The 15,761-nt window shown below is 39.3% G+C and overlaps 1 protein-coding gene across 1 annotated transcript in view; it reads right to left on the bottom strand.

Moving 5' to 3' along the window:
• Positions 1–15,761, bottom strand: part of tenm1 (teneurin transmembrane protein 1) — a 165,170-nt gene that overhangs the window by 33,013 nt on the left and 116,396 nt on the right. The window contains exons 20-22 of the mRNA XM_051419664.1: positions 14,945–15,197; positions 14,154–14,174; positions 9,260–9,492 (exon numbers count right to left, since the gene is read on the bottom strand). Coding sequence (XP_051275624.1) covers positions 9,260–9,492; positions 14,154–14,174; positions 14,945–15,197 — 507 coding nt within the window. The remainder of the gene's footprint in view (positions 1–9,259; positions 9,493–14,153; positions 14,175–14,944; positions 15,198–15,761) is intronic.

The following is a 15,761-nucleotide window of genomic DNA, read 5'->3' as shown; positions in this document are numbered from 1 at the left end:
AAAGCTTAAACATTTAATCAACTAAAATAAGCCCCATACTTTGCATCCCGACCTGCCACCTTTTTTCCTCTATATTTACCGAACTTTAATAACGGTGGCTACACTATTCTTGAGTCTTCCTAGCTAAGCTAGCTATGTATTCCAAATTCAAAAAAAGGTCCCAGAGAAAAATAGAGAATATAATAGTGCATGGACAGATTTGCTTGCCTTCACCACCAACACCACTGGCTGCTTGATCTGTGGAAATAAATAAATAACATTTTAAAGCCCAAATGTGTTTTGGGGGTTATTTTTTGGGCAAAAAACGGCTCTTGGGATTGTAAAAGTTGACCCCTGCACTAGAGTACTGTGTGTATAGAATTTCACATCACATGTTCAAGACCATGGGTCAAATTCTCAACGAAAGCATTCACTCTAAAGTAAGAGTGTGCAGTATGCATTATTTAACAAAATCTTCTCATGTGGAACAAAACAATGCAATACAGTTGAATAAGCTATAGGCTACAGGAATAGGATGTAAAATCAGCACATCCACCACATCTTTGCAATCCTGTCTCCAATCATGTAAAAATTGCCCACTGGCTGGACAAGTCCTCGATGTACCTGTGTGCTTTGCTTGATGCTTTTTTGCTTGGCCCTCCGGATTTGCCCCGGTAGCTGTATTTTCATCATTAGTTTTGGGAGAATCGAGTCTCTGGCAGAACTTCTTATTGTGGCTGCTCAGTGATGCATGTCTGTTGCACAAACCATTGCCGATCTTCTAATTATCATGGATGCTGCAGTGAGAAAACAAGCTGTGGTAGAAATAGCATGACCCAATGGCGTATCTCTAATTTGCATTATCATAGAGTATGCTGCTGTTTGCCTTGCTGTGTGATTAATTCATGTGTGTATCATTAATGCAAGAATGTCCAGGGGCAAAGACAAAAGCTCGGTCAATGTGAAATGAAACACAGGAGCAGGCTGTTAAAAATTGCGCACACATATATGCACACGCTCACACACAAACCGAATCTTAGAGCTAGAAACACTGTGTGACTTATCTGATGCCCTTGTTTTGAGAAGTAGTGCTCTGTTTAAACCAACAGAAACAATGATAGTTGACCCTCTGAGAGGGAAGGCAGCCACAGGGCCAGTTTAATATGCAGATGAGGTGTGGGACCGCTTCATGCTGCAGGATTTAGACGCAAATCACTGAGTTCTCTCTTTCTCTTCATCCATTTCATTCACTCTTTTGTTCTCTCTTTCCCTCCATTCTCTATTTTTCTGTATTAATTTCATATTATTTTTTTATTCTCTGTTGCGCTCACTTTCTCCTTTCACTCTCTTTCTCTCTCGGTTCTGAGCTCCATCTTTTTCTCTATCAATTTAATCCGCTCCCCCTCTCCCTCTCTCTTTCTCTATTTTGTGAGGCGCAACAATCACTCTGCACTAAATGCTATGGGAGCCAGAGGTAGAATAACAATGGCATATTCATTCCAAAGTTATAACACAGAGCAGCTGGTATAGAGGCTACACAGCCCTAGGAGATCTTCTAACTTCACTACTGCAGTCAGAGAATACAGTTTGGGAAGTGGCAGATTCTGGGAAAGTGAAATGCAGGCTGCAGTGATTAGAGCTGTGCATTTAAGGGACACCACCACTCATATGACTCCACTGCAGGCAGAGAAGCAGGGGACCGGTGTTTGCTGAGTTAATGGTTTGAGTATGGGCTTGCTGACAGCATCGAATGCTTGATTCACACTGATGAAACAAACCGGGAAACGCTCCTATGCACATTGCTACGTTTTCAGCCATTTCTGTAAATGAGGCTGGCGCCCAATGTGTGAAGATATTCATTCGCCTAAGCTGCTTATATATCAACCACCAGCCAAGACAGATACTGTACGGCATGAAGCCTGGCTGGTCCTGGTCTGAGGTTGGTGGCCAACCAGCAATGTGCCATGTGAAGCATATTTACCCCTGGCTATGGCTTTTTTAAAACTCCCTAGCTGTTCAACATGCTAATAACCACGACCGGTTTAAACCCTACCGCCTCATTCGGCAGCCTGGTCCCTGCTATCTCAACTCCGATGGCATGCCTCGCAGCTGTGGGGTTGAGTGAGCTGGGGACAAATGTGTTTGTCTGTGTGGGGAATAGAGAGAGAAATGGAGAAAGAGACTGAAAGAAAGCAGAGGAGGAGAGAAAAGAAAAAGGGGGGAGAGAGAGAGAGAGGGAGGCCGACGGGGCAGGAGGGAGAAATGTGGTGGCAGCATGTCAGCTTCTGATAAGGGCATTAGTCTGCCCCCTGTGGGTCGGAGTGAGAGACTGACACTGCAAGTGCTCAAACACACATGCACACACATCCTTCTCTGTGGATATCAGCTTTGCTGTCTGGGACTAGTCAACAAATAAAAGATAAGACCTGCGCATGGCAAACATCAACAACCAAACTCTCAATCACTAGAGTCACTCTTGGAACTCCTCTGTCCAAACCTACACATGAAACACAGACGGTTATTTTTACATACAAAGAACTATTATTCACTAAATGTATACAAAAAAGTACCCCTTCATGTTGTCAACAGAGAGAGCCCAGAGATGCGAGCCAAGGCTGTTGGGTCCTGTGGGACCGACGCCTCTTTCATGTCAGACATGGAATCCATCCTAAATGGAGCAAGGCCTTTTATTTACTGAGCTAATTGACTGCAGAGATGCATGTGGAGCCAACTCTAAACAATGCCCCAGTTCCTGTATTCATAAATGAGTGTTTGAAGGACACAAATAATCCCTGCAGCTTATGTTATGGAGAGACTATAAACTTGGGCAACAGCAGTGTGCTCAATAGTGCTGCAACAATGTTGGCTAAATTAAAATTATGGATTACTATTTAACAACTGTTTGCTATGTTGTAACAATATTATGTGTCACAGCAGGCCTACTGCAGCTATGTCAACACCAGGGCATGAGAATGATTCATCGATGAGAAAGGGGGAGGGATAGAAAAAGAGGTGGAGGGAGCGGAGAAAATGAGGGAAGGCTCTAATTTGGAGCCAGGAGCTCACCAGAGGACACAAGACAAGATCAATGCTGCAGAATCACACAGCCACAGCTTCAAAAAAGAAAAGGACAGATATTTCTCTGTGAAGTCTACCACTCATTACCATTGGTAAGAGGGTGCGGGGAGGAGGAAGAGTGTGGGCTGTGGCAGATGGATGACAGGGAACCATGGGGCTCCAGGCAGAAATCTCCAGAGCCTTTATAAGAGCTGGTTAGTTGGAGCACAATGGCCACAGAAGAGTCTGTGAAGTGCAGTGAGTCAAAGAGTATAAAATACCTGACCGTGCGTGAACATGAGGAGTCTTGGGACAGAATATTCTATTACTATATAAAGGCAGAGACACACCATGTTCTAAGGTATAAGGGCCACGTATACTGAGGATAACAGTCTTTAGATCATCTGTCAAATTGTAGCAGAAATCAGCTCCAATCTTGTTTCTCTCTTATCTTCTTCCTTCACTTTTCATCATCTTTTTTCCTCTTCTATCTGTATGAAGTTAAAAATGTAGGGGTAATAAAAATCAAAGTTCCGCTGTCAAATTTGAAACTACTTTGTATTTAGAACCAGTGACATTTGAAGCATGGTGACACTTCAACACTACATTTGTTTATTGTGCTCCATATCGACTGGCTGTCTGCCTCCAACATCAGACTGCATTGCACGCACAAGTTGAGTGTGACTGACAGAAGAGGCCATGTAGGACTGTGGGTGTAGCCTGAGTGACAGGCCTGTGGCTAAATCTCCTGTGCGACCTGGGGACTAAGAGTTGGCCAGGTGTGTGGGTGTGATTGGTGAGGGCAGTAAACAGATTATTTCCCTTCCTGACAGCACTTGCTTTTTGTGCAAATAACACCCCCACAAGCCCAATGTAGTCCCATTATGCCCCGCCCAGACTATAGTATATATGATAAAATAGTACATATGATATTGACTATGTAATAGCCTGATTCCACAGATGCTTTGTGGTGGAAAATAAACATAATGATCTGCCATTTTAACCTCTGCAGTGTGATATGTGGGAAGACAGCTGACGCAGAATATCAGAAACCTCACAACACTTTAAAATATAAACGTATTAAAATAAAAGTATTTCTAGTTAAATCATTGTTAATAATAATAATAATTATTAGAAGAAAGGGTCCATACTGTCCTCTTCTTCTCACCCATGAACAAATCCAGGCTGATGTTTTGCAGTACAGAACTAATTAGCCAACCTATGGACACAATGGTGATGTTGATGAATGATAGATAATGTGGTTCCCTCCTCCTCGATATTGTTCTCAGTCCTTCCCTTTGTCCTTTTTTCTCACTCATATTCACGGTCATCATTGCAGGCTGCAGGCATTGCAACACACATACAGGACAAGAATGTGTTTTTATTCTACTTTAACTCTGAAATTATTCTGAAATAATAAAAAAATATAATTAATAAATAAATAAAAAATATTCTGACTCATAATGTGCAAAATAGGAAGAAAATTGTGGATATGTATAATGCTAACTGGCCACAGTATCACAACCATAAGAAGGCAGCATTTAAAAAAACAGTGTATGCATGCAAATAGTTTCATACTGTAATAATTAAATAAATATATATATTATTAATTATATATTAAGTTGTTTTATTGTTAGAATCAATAGTTTCAAGTTTGTCATTTCAACTGCAAAAAATAAATAATACAGTAAATAATACAAAATAAAATATTAATAAATAATTATCAAAAGTATTGAAGTATCTCTCAACATGAAAGCTATGTTGGTTTTATTGTCTTAGACAGTTGTGACTTAGATTTTAGGGTGTTCATGCCTTATTGATAACAGAAGTCAGAAGCGACCTGGACAACTTTTCCCAGCTAACAGACAGGGCTGAGAAAAGGAAGTAAAAATTTTGTAGAATGGCAAGGGTAGACACATTGCTGGAATCCACTCCTGTCGGCTAATAACTAAGGGTATAATGATTAACCAATTCAAATTGACATTTCTGAAATATATGTGCATTAATTCAAGTAGCTCGAACTGGCGAAAAGCTAGGAGGGAATCAGAGCTAAATCTGCATACTTCACTGTATTACAAAACTTAATACGACAGGCGTATTTGGCTTAAGTATGGCGTCTACAAGTGCCATTTTGTCCTAATAAGCCAAGGGAAGCCATGCTTACCCTATTACTCAGGCTATTATTGTCATTTTAATAAAAATATCAAATAATTTACCCATTTTACATTTTTTTACTGAAAATTGCTGCAAATTACAGAAACAGAAGTACATTGTATTGTGTACTGAGCTGCTGCTGTACAGACATGTATGCCTGTTAAAGGGAAGCCAGGTGAAGTTGGCAGGACTGCGTGGGTGTGTTTGAGTGACATCTCCCTGACTCACCCTTACATTCTTAATGGATGATGGTTTATGGAGTTTGGTGACCTCAAGTAATTCCCAGCATAGCTCCATCCACCTTCAAACCGATGCCACATCATACGGTGTGGACGATTGTAATGGGAAAGATTCACAAGCTTACAACTTGGGAGCAGTCATATCACCTGACAAGTTTGTACTATATGATTGCAGATTTGGCTGTGTAAGAGTGATCTGACAACATAGGATTATATTCATTAAATTGGAGTTTTAATGATAGGCACGATATGAGGCATACATGTTTGTTAGGTTTTCAGGCACATTATTAAGTGCCAAGTCAGATATATCAAAGCTTTCAGAGAATCCCAGCCCCCGGTAATTACAGTAACTCTGGTATGACAAGAACACGGCATGAGCAAAGGTCTAATCAGGCAGAATAAGTGATGAGAGTAAGTAACACCCATGTTTGAGTGTGTGATTGTGTGTGTGTGTGTGTGTGTGTGTGTGTGTATGTATGTGTGTGTGTATGTGTGTGTGCATGACCTTTAAATATACAATTATGAAGCTGTTAATGGTCAAAACTCAAAAAAGCGGTTTAGAAAAAACAGATTGATCCATTTCCAGATCTTTACCTATTGTGAGTTATGGACCACTATGCTAACACAACAGACCAGCAGTACTCAAACCCTCTTAGAGGTCTGCTTACCAGATTTCCACACATGTCCAGTAAGAATGCATTAAATGATGATATTTAAGTTCCCAGAATTATTTACATGAACAGCCTTTCTGTATTAATGGGACAAGTGACATTATATATGTGTAACCACGTTCTTAAACTTGGGCACAAATGATGTGTTGGCCAGGTAGAGACACTGATGTAAGTGATCATTAGTGAGTCCAGAAAGTGACAGGGTCACTTCCTTGAGACAGGTGTTCTTGGAGCTCAATCAAGTCAGTTTGCAAAGAGGATGTATTGACCCAAGATAAACCGAATTCTCTGTGCTTCTATTGAGAATTATGTGACATTTCTGACAAGAATGGGTCTTAAATGTACAGTAGAAGCTGTTTTCCCATGCTGAGGTCCTAAAGCGGATTTGTGAACTTTCATTCAGCTTTTCCAGGAACTAGTTCCGATGATGATTTTGTGATCTTGTTTGCTCCAAAGGTTTTGGAAAGTGCAATATGCCCTCCTCAAGTTTAAACACCTCCAACTTCCTCTGAAAAGTGTACACTGCAGACATGGGGTCACTCATTGCGTTGTTTTTGCCCTCAAGTTTGGCATTAAGGTCATGAGGTGGGGTGATATATCTGCCACAAATGCAACTACTTCCAGATTCTGGATTTGCTTTTTTTTTTTTTTCTGAAAGTTCTGACACTCAAATGGTCAGAAAATGCTCCAGTACTCTTTGTTGGGCCACTTGACATTTTTGTGAAGGAGAAAATCATCACAAATTGCACCTACCTATCAGAAATGTGTGCAGCATATGTTGCTGCAGTGCCAATGAAGCCTTCAAATAAAACATCAATAAAGTATCTTTGTGGTTCTGAGTGCATTTCACCTAGACTAGCACGCAACTGTTTGGTGGATTATGCAGTGATATATCAGACCAGAGTGGTGAGTGGTGGGATACAACGATCCCTTCTGTCTCTGTCATGGATGGTCATCCATGTTGATTCATCCACGGCAAGTTAAATGAATTGTGCCTTTTTTTATGCCATCTCAAAGTTGCTGGAGCAAATCTTCAGTACGAATCTCAGTTTGTCTTGGTGCAGAGAAATCTGAGAGGGGTATCTGATTTAATTTTCATTTCATCCTTTTTCTTTCCATCTAGCACGGCCTCCATCACATCACTCATATACCCTTTTATTAATTCAGAGTCTGAAAAGGGCTTCTTGTGTTTGCCTAGAACCCATGCTAATCTCAGTGAAGCCTCCATTGCCTGCTCTTACTGTGTCATTGATTCTACAATTATTCTACTGGAGGCTTGATATGATGACTTCCATTGGTTTCGTTTTGTGGTTCTTACCTTTGTGTTCTGGGGATATTTTTGTATAAAATGTGCATGTTTGGTGTCATAGTGGCGTTTTACATTACCACTCTTTACTACATCCACTGTTTAATTGCAAATCAAGCATACTGGTCTTGTGCTTTCCTGGGTCAGAATGAACATACATTTCTCATTCAACCAGTTTTCACAGTTTCACTTTTATGCATTGGCTAATTTGAACATACAATTTAACATTTTTTGATCTGACAACAACCTTGCTGACTTTGGGGACTAGCAGGCGGCTGAATAAGGACAGGTGAAATTACATGATAGTGATGAGTCACTTGAAAATGGCTGTGAAATTTTTCTCCCGGTCCAGAATAAATTGTCCGCCTCTTGAGCATTTATGAAATAGACCTTTTTATAAAAGAGACATTTTGACTTGTTATAGTAAGAATAGCACAAGTGCAGCTAATAACATTAATGATGGCCTCATTCCATTGAATCATGACAGTGATCCAGCAGGTACAATAGCAGGGCCTTGAAACTGGAACACCTGAATGGACTGCTGCCATGACTATTAGTTTAATTGGTCACACCTGTGTTTTCCCTGCCGTGACATAACAAAATGAATTCTGTGGAAAAATTCTAGCAGTGTTTTGGAGAATGAAACTGATGCTTCCCTTTTCAAATTTATTTTCTTTAAAAGCAACTTTGACCAACAAAGATAAACTAAAATTGGATGAAATGAAGAGTGGAAAATGACTGTTGCCTGGTTAAATCAATTTATATTTAAAAATGTTGATAGCTGTGTGGAGAAATAGGCACAAACAGCATGAATCCATCAATCCATCCCAGCTGGTGTCAACAGTGCAGGCTGCTGGTGGGGATGTGTGGGGTTTTTTTGCGGCAGAACACAGTAGGGTCCTTGAACCAATTAAGCATTGTTTTAATGCCACAGCATATCTAAGTATTTGAGGGTTACAGTGAAAGTGCTGTTTTATAAATTATATGAGAAACAAAGCTTCCAGTGATTGTCTCTTTAGTCAAAACAAAACATAGGAATCGGTCATAACATTAATACTTGTGTAGAGATTACGCTTCAGAAAATGATTATCCTATACGAACATTTTTGTTTTAATAGGAAAAAAAGCCCTGTAATTTAGAAAAAAAATCGAATCAGTGTAGAGTTGTACTGCAATTTTTCTTTTGTCTGACAAAATAGAACATTAGTGCGTTCACATTCACAGATATACGCCATTCAAAATGTGAGGAGTCAGTCCACAATGAAAGAATATTTCTGAACAACTCAAGAAGATTAGATTTGAGATTTCTAAAAAAAAGCAGCCATGTGGAGAAATGACATGACACAGCAGGGATTTATAGATACTGAAGAAGCTATCGATATATTACCAACTTGAGCTAATGGACAATATTGAAGGAAAAAATATGAAGAAATCCCCCCTCTACACAAATTAGAATGATGTTCAAAGCACACAATGTCTCACAGATAGTGACGTTTTATGAGATTATGATAGTAGTTTCCTTGTGTCACGATTTCAGCACTGATTCTGAATGTATTGCCATGTATGAAATTGTGAGATGTGGTGAAATACATGCAGACTACCAGATTTGGTTTGTCATGAAATCATGGAATTAATAAATTATTAATAATGTCAGTGTAATGAGCTGCTTCAAAAACAAAATATTGAGCTTCAGAAAACTAGTTAGATGTACCAAACATTACTAAATACTGATCAGCGAGTCCTGACCACTAGTCTCTATATACGTATTAGCCTGGAGGGATGGTAAATGTAATTCATGCTCATGGAAACAGTGTGCAGTAAGTGTGAACTCAGATGTAATGTATATTCTCCTACCTCGAGGGTTATTGAGTGCAGCTTCAGTGGCCTTCCTGCCCTCGCCGCAGTGGCTCTGGTCAAAAGGTAGACACTGCTCCCCCGTCCCAGCCACTACCTCAAGGTTGCGAGATGGATCTTTTGGCTGCCCAAGGTTCCTCACCCGGTACACTCTGCGACTGCTGGTGTCCGACACGTAAAGAACCTCCCCCATTGGATCCATGGCCAGGTAGTACTTATGAGCAGGGCTGGTGCTAGTGAGAGAAAGTATATGTTAATGGAGAATAAAGTTAGAAAGCAAAGTCGTATGTAAATTTTCCAACGCCATGCAAGTGGTAACTAACAGTGTTCCAAAGAGTTTTATGTTTGAGTGTTAGAAAAAAGTTTCTATTTTCTTACTTACTTACTCACCCAGTGAGACTAGCCTAATTTAGGAAATTATAATATTACTCGGTATTCATGATTAGACAACACCATCAGCTGAAGTAAATGCATTTAAAGGCAATCAGACCATTCCAATGAATAGCATTAGTCTGAGAGACTCTAGGAGTAAACTTGTGCCTGCGTCGCTACAACAAGATTAATGTCTTCTAATTTAAATAGTAGATATGCCCACAGCCCACAGTGGCTGAATAGTACTTCTAAGTGAAATCTTATTCTTAGGAATTTTTCAGCAAGACTTAATCTTATTAATTTAAAGTGTTAAACCAGTGATTAATATGCTCCTTGTATGTTACTACTAGCTAATCCCATGAAGCAAAGCCAACCCAAGCTAACCTCAACAAACCTTCAAAATACACATTTTCACTAATACATGAAAAAAACATTTGTCATATTCTCTGTCAGTAGGAAAAACAGTACAATCCGCCCCAAAACTATTGTAAATAATCCTTTAAACAAGGAGCAGTAAACCTATTCAAGAATAAATGTACCTACATGTCAGGCAGAGATAAGGAACCTTATGTATAAATTTATCTGCAGACTGGATAAGATGGAGAGCAGCATAATTCATGCATCCATAAATCCTACCAAAAGCTGCACCCTCATACAATATTTCTCTGATATGATACCCTTGTTGCAAGAGTCTATTGGTGCATTTTGAGAATGAGTTATGTTTATGCGTTGTATTTTATTTATATATTTCTATTTTTAATTGTATGTCTTCTGTATTATAGCTGTAAAATGTTGTCATTATTGTTTAATTTGATCTTTTACTGCTATTAAACATGCTCCACAATAAACTGAGAGCAACAGGAAGACAGGAGAGACAATAACAGGGAGTGGGGATAATATGCAACAAAGGTCTCATACCAAAATGAAACCCAGAACATTCATTTAGCTAAATTTGTCCTAAGCCAAATGAGCCCTGTGGACACATAATTGTCTATTGTTCTCGTTGTTATTATTAGTTTGAGAAGTAATAGTGGACAAAGGACTGGAAGTTTATTTAGTGTAAGGCTCACGGAATACAGTATGTTGTGTTCAGGAAAGAGCATAGAAATGTGAAATATGTACTGTTCTTACTGTTTTAATGAAGCTGTCTTTTGTCTTCAATGTAAGCCTCAGGCTTAGGTTAGCACACTATGACCATGACTTAATTTACCCTTATATTGACTCTGAGCCATATACTGTACTCTGTGTAGGATGAGTGCTAACACTGTGGGCATGTAGCTGTACAGAGAAGGCTTGACTTTCTTCTGTACATGTATTCTGCAGTTCAGCCATCACAGAAGGCCTTTGACACTGTTGTATTATTAAGACTTGAACACAGTCATTCTTAAAAAAATGTTGGGTTGAAATAAAATTTTGCACTTTCAACACTGTAACCATTTGATTTCCAAGCAATTACTCTGTAGCATGAAATCCAATGTCAGAAGGGTCTGGTCAAAGGCTTCCTGCCAATTAAACTCAAAGACACTCTGTAAGTGTTTTTTTCCCCATAGAGATCCAACGAAAAAAAAGTCTTGCAAGGAAAATTACAAAGTCAAGCAAAATATTTTTAGTGTCATGCTCTTGCATATTCTTTCTCAATTAAAGTGCATTTACACTTTTTACGGACCTAAAAACCTTTCCTTGCAGGTTACTAATAGGTTTCTATTATTTCCTGTTTTCTTTGGACAGCAGTTGTTTGCTGTGAGACTATTCTGCCCCTACTAACCCTTACTCTCTAAAGAGAAAACTTCCTTCTGGTATTAGCCTGAACCCTCTTGCAATCCAGAAAAAAAAACACTGTAACATAGGCAAGGGTGCTGTCAGTCATCTAGTCCATTAAGTGCATAACTGTTTACAGAGCTCTGCACTGAACTGCACATACATAATTTAAACTTGATCCTAAGAGAGTTATTCACCGAGTTTCAAAGTGTGCCATTGCTCCGTGCAGCATATCATATTTGTTGGTCCTCTTGAAGCTACCACAAGCATTGCACAGTGCATATAACTGATTACAAATCACTTCACCTGTCTTTTTCTCAATTAGATGCTCGCAGCTCCTAATACATTTATCCATTGAAAGTGAAATGAACAACAATAACAACCATAGCACAAACAATCCCACTCTAGCCTCCCTTGTTCCCTCCACACATAATAACAAAACAATGATCAGAGTTGATAGGCACAGTGATCTGGCTGTTCCTGACTGTCTCTCTGAATCGACCGTCTGGGCTCTCAGATAATATTGTAGAGGACTTCCTCCCCTATTTGCTTTACTCCTCGCTCTAACTCTTGCAGGAAAAGAATAGACAATGGTTTCACGGTGAGTACATCCCATATTGTCTCCCCTCGGAACGCACCTTGTTTTGAAGCCCTGTTGGCTGATAGGCACTTTGCTGGGAAGAATGTAGAGTGAAAAGCTTTGAAAGCTGAATATGGATGAATAATTAATGTATTTGACTTGGGAGAACAATAGTATAGAATAAAAGAGAAACACTAACATGCTGCTAACAGTAAAAAGCTGCTGCGGAGAAAAGGGAGGAAGCAGGAACTGAAGGAGAAACCTCCAGGGTGAAGAAAGGGTATCCAAAGTGCTTTCAGAAGAATCCAGTTGCTATCGGTGGGTTTTTTTTTCTGATGTAACCCCACAGTTCTGTCAGATTAACTGAAGTGCCCAATCACTTACTCCAGCTGTCATGATCCAAATGTGTTCCTATGAACCGATTTTAAACTGGATATTCATTATTCACTATATATTATATTAAAATAACTAGTAATTAAATGGATATTATAGTGCGTGTTACATACAGTTGAACTGCAATGATTAGCAGACTTCCTGCAGGTTAATTGAAGACTTTTTAAGACATTTTTAAGACCATATTGAATGCAATTTAGGACCTATTGTACGCCCATGCTGGCAAAAAAAACGATATGAAGGAAAATTGGTATTTGTTCCATGCTGGATTTGTTTTTTAGTTGTTACAGCGTGATCAACACAAAATTCTCCCAAAAACACATTTAAGCGAGAAAAAAAAAAAAAGCTTTATACAAGCAATGTTTACAATTTTGAAGACCTGTCAAAATCATATTTAAGACATTTTAGATTTTAAGATTTTTTTAAAACCCTGCAGATTAGTTTTATAAGGTAAATTTGCATTTTTTAGCTTTTTCAGAGTATTTCAACTGTTCCATTACACTTAGCTAGTGATTTCAATCATCTATATTATTCTAGATAGATAGATAGATAGATAGATAGATAGATAGATAGATAGATAGATAGATAACTTCATTAATCCCACAATGGGGAAATTCACTTGTCACAGCAGCATTTGAGTGAAATAAATACAGATATAAAAAACAGGAACATTTGCATACAGCAGGTCCAAGGTCTTATTATTGTCTCTGGTGATGCATGTGACAAACTGGTGGAAAGTTGGGAGTGTGGACGAGAGAGAAACGTGGTTGGAGTCCCCTGCGATTATTATGATTATATATATATATATATATAATGTAACTATTTTAACTTATTCTCACTAGCAAACCAGTTTTCACACACTCTCATGTTGTGTTTAAGTGTGATAGTTGACTCATGTGGCTATGTTTTTTAAAACTTAATTGCAATTTGATATCATTTGTTTAGCTAAACCATAATCTTTACACTTGGCGCCTGGCAACTGCAAAAGTAACCCCTGGGGTACAAATACCCCTGGTTGGGAATCACAGGCTTAGGCTACAGCCTACAGAAGAAATGTATCACAGTTTGTGCATCACAGCCACATTTTCATTTTCACACTTGCAGACATATGTAAACACCCACCCATACAGTACAAGCATAAACACCCAGCCAGGTTATCCTTTTTGCATGGATGGAAACTTTGGCATGCTACAGATATGGCATCTTGAAAAATCCTCTCTTTTCAAATCGGATAAACCGTCTCTGTCTCTCTCACAACCATCCACAAGTACACACACGTACACACACATCGGTTCGATATAACCCTTGATAGTGGTGCACACACAGAATGACACACACACACACACTCACAAAACCTATAACATCTGTCTAATCTTCTGTTGAACATGGTGCTCACACCACCATCAAGGCTCTGGGCCAGGGACGATGTCGAGGCCGTACAAGGCCTCAGGCTTTTAGTCCTGTTTGGAGGATGAGTGAACCGCTGCATCCTCCAAACAGACTTCCAGTAATCCTCTAAAACATGAAATCCTTGACATTTTGGCTGATTTCCAATTTACAAAATTAATATTGCCTAGTGAAATTTAAATGAGGATTTGATAGATCTGACTGCAACCTGAGTATGTGCAGTTTTTGTGTTTGGTGTGTTTGTGGGAAAAGGGGAAGTCAGGTCAATGCAATTTGCATCAAACAAGCCAAGATGAAGGGCTGTATGGCATTTTGCAACATGGACTGTCTTTTCTCTTGACATGTGTTTCTTTTGTGTATGTGTGAGTTTTGTGCATTTCTCACCTGTGTCTGATGTCGCGGTTCCTGATAATAAGCCATAAAGGAGCGTTTAAAAGGAGAAAGAGAAGGTAAAAACAATCATTTACAATGCTAACGAGAGTCACTCAGAATTTCACAGGCTACAATGAGTCAATTTTCTCCTCATAAAGTGAGATTAGGGTTGATTTAGATGACTGTATTGGTTCACATTAAATATTAACCTAAACAGGAAGCTTTTTGGCATTTCCTCCCAGAGGACAGGGAAGTATCAAATACAGACACTATGAAACCTTCGTCTGAACCAGAAATATTAGTCAGAGATACAATAATAACAGAGAATGAGAGAGTAAAGTTACATAAGGAGAACACTTTACAGGACAAATGACTGTGCAATCCCATCGAGATTCTACGCTTGAGAAAATACAGAAATAGAGAATGTAGTGCCTGCAGCGCAGTAGCAGATATCATTGTCATAATCCACAGAAAAAAATAGCTTTGTTTCACAGCAAAGACTTTCAGCTTCTCTCACATCCTTAAGAGGTAGATTAGAGTCTGTGATGTCTGAACCTCATACACTCTGCATTTGCATGAAGACAAACTTCAGAATGTATTCTACTGAGATCAAACAGATCACAACTGCAGATGCCAACCAGAGCTAAAGCCATACTAACCCATATCGAGCCGAGCTAACTTTATAATAATTGTGCTCTAGTCAATCCAATGCTCAGCATCTCACTGCTTCCCACTGTGGGAGACCCTTACCAAGATCAGTCTCCTCTTATCACACACATACCCAACAAGATCACAAGTCTTACTTGAGTTCCAGTATGGTTCTGGTGTATCCATCAGGATGAACCCTGCGGATGAAGTTGAAGTCCCCCACGTAAAGAGAGCCATCGGGGCCGCTGGCCAGTGCCACGGGAGCGAACAGCATCATGTCCCGAGCGGCACCGCTGCAGCTTGGGCCGCAGGGGACGCTCCGGTAAAAACCATTCCCCATTACAGTGCTAATGACAGGAGGCTGCTGCGAGAGGAAGACATTTTCCCCATTTCCCTTGTGAAGGATTCCTGGGGAGGGAAGAATGCAATAAATACCTTAAAGGCCATGAAGACATATTTTCTCTGCTCCTTACTATGGGTGATGGGATCCTACACGAACACATCATTTTCTGCCTTTGTGGGGTTGTTATGCTGATCAAACCACACTCACACAACTCTGATGAAGCAGATTATCTTTATTTATCTCTAGTTTTTGAATGTTAAACTCTTAATAAATAATAACTGACAACGTTTGTTTCCCGAATTACTCTGGTTGTTGCACATTTAGGAAGGAATATTTAATGATATAGAGAAGTAAGATTTTTTTTTGTGATGTTTTTAATGATGGTATCTGTAATTGGCCTAGTAATCTGGACTACTGCATTTGTACTATCTTTGCTTCAAGGACCACAGTCAAGTCTTGGACTTAATTGTGTTATCCTCATTTTTGTAGTTGGGAGTGATTTACGTACTTGTAGGAGCCATTTTTGTTTGTTCATTAAAGAACGACAAGATCAAGCATTTTTTAAGTTAAAAATTATGCAATCACGTCACGTCAAAAATCAGATAGAAGCAGACACAGTGTTTGACTGA

Source organism: Dicentrarchus labrax, unplaced genomic scaffold (genome assembly GCF_905237075.1).
Source record: "Dicentrarchus labrax unplaced genomic scaffold, dlabrax2021, whole genome shotgun sequence".
Classification (NCBI taxonomy): domain Eukaryota; kingdom Metazoa; phylum Chordata; class Actinopteri; family Moronidae; genus Dicentrarchus; species Dicentrarchus labrax.
Note: the sequence above shows the minus strand (reverse complement) of the source record. Positions and strands in the feature narration are given on the sequence as shown.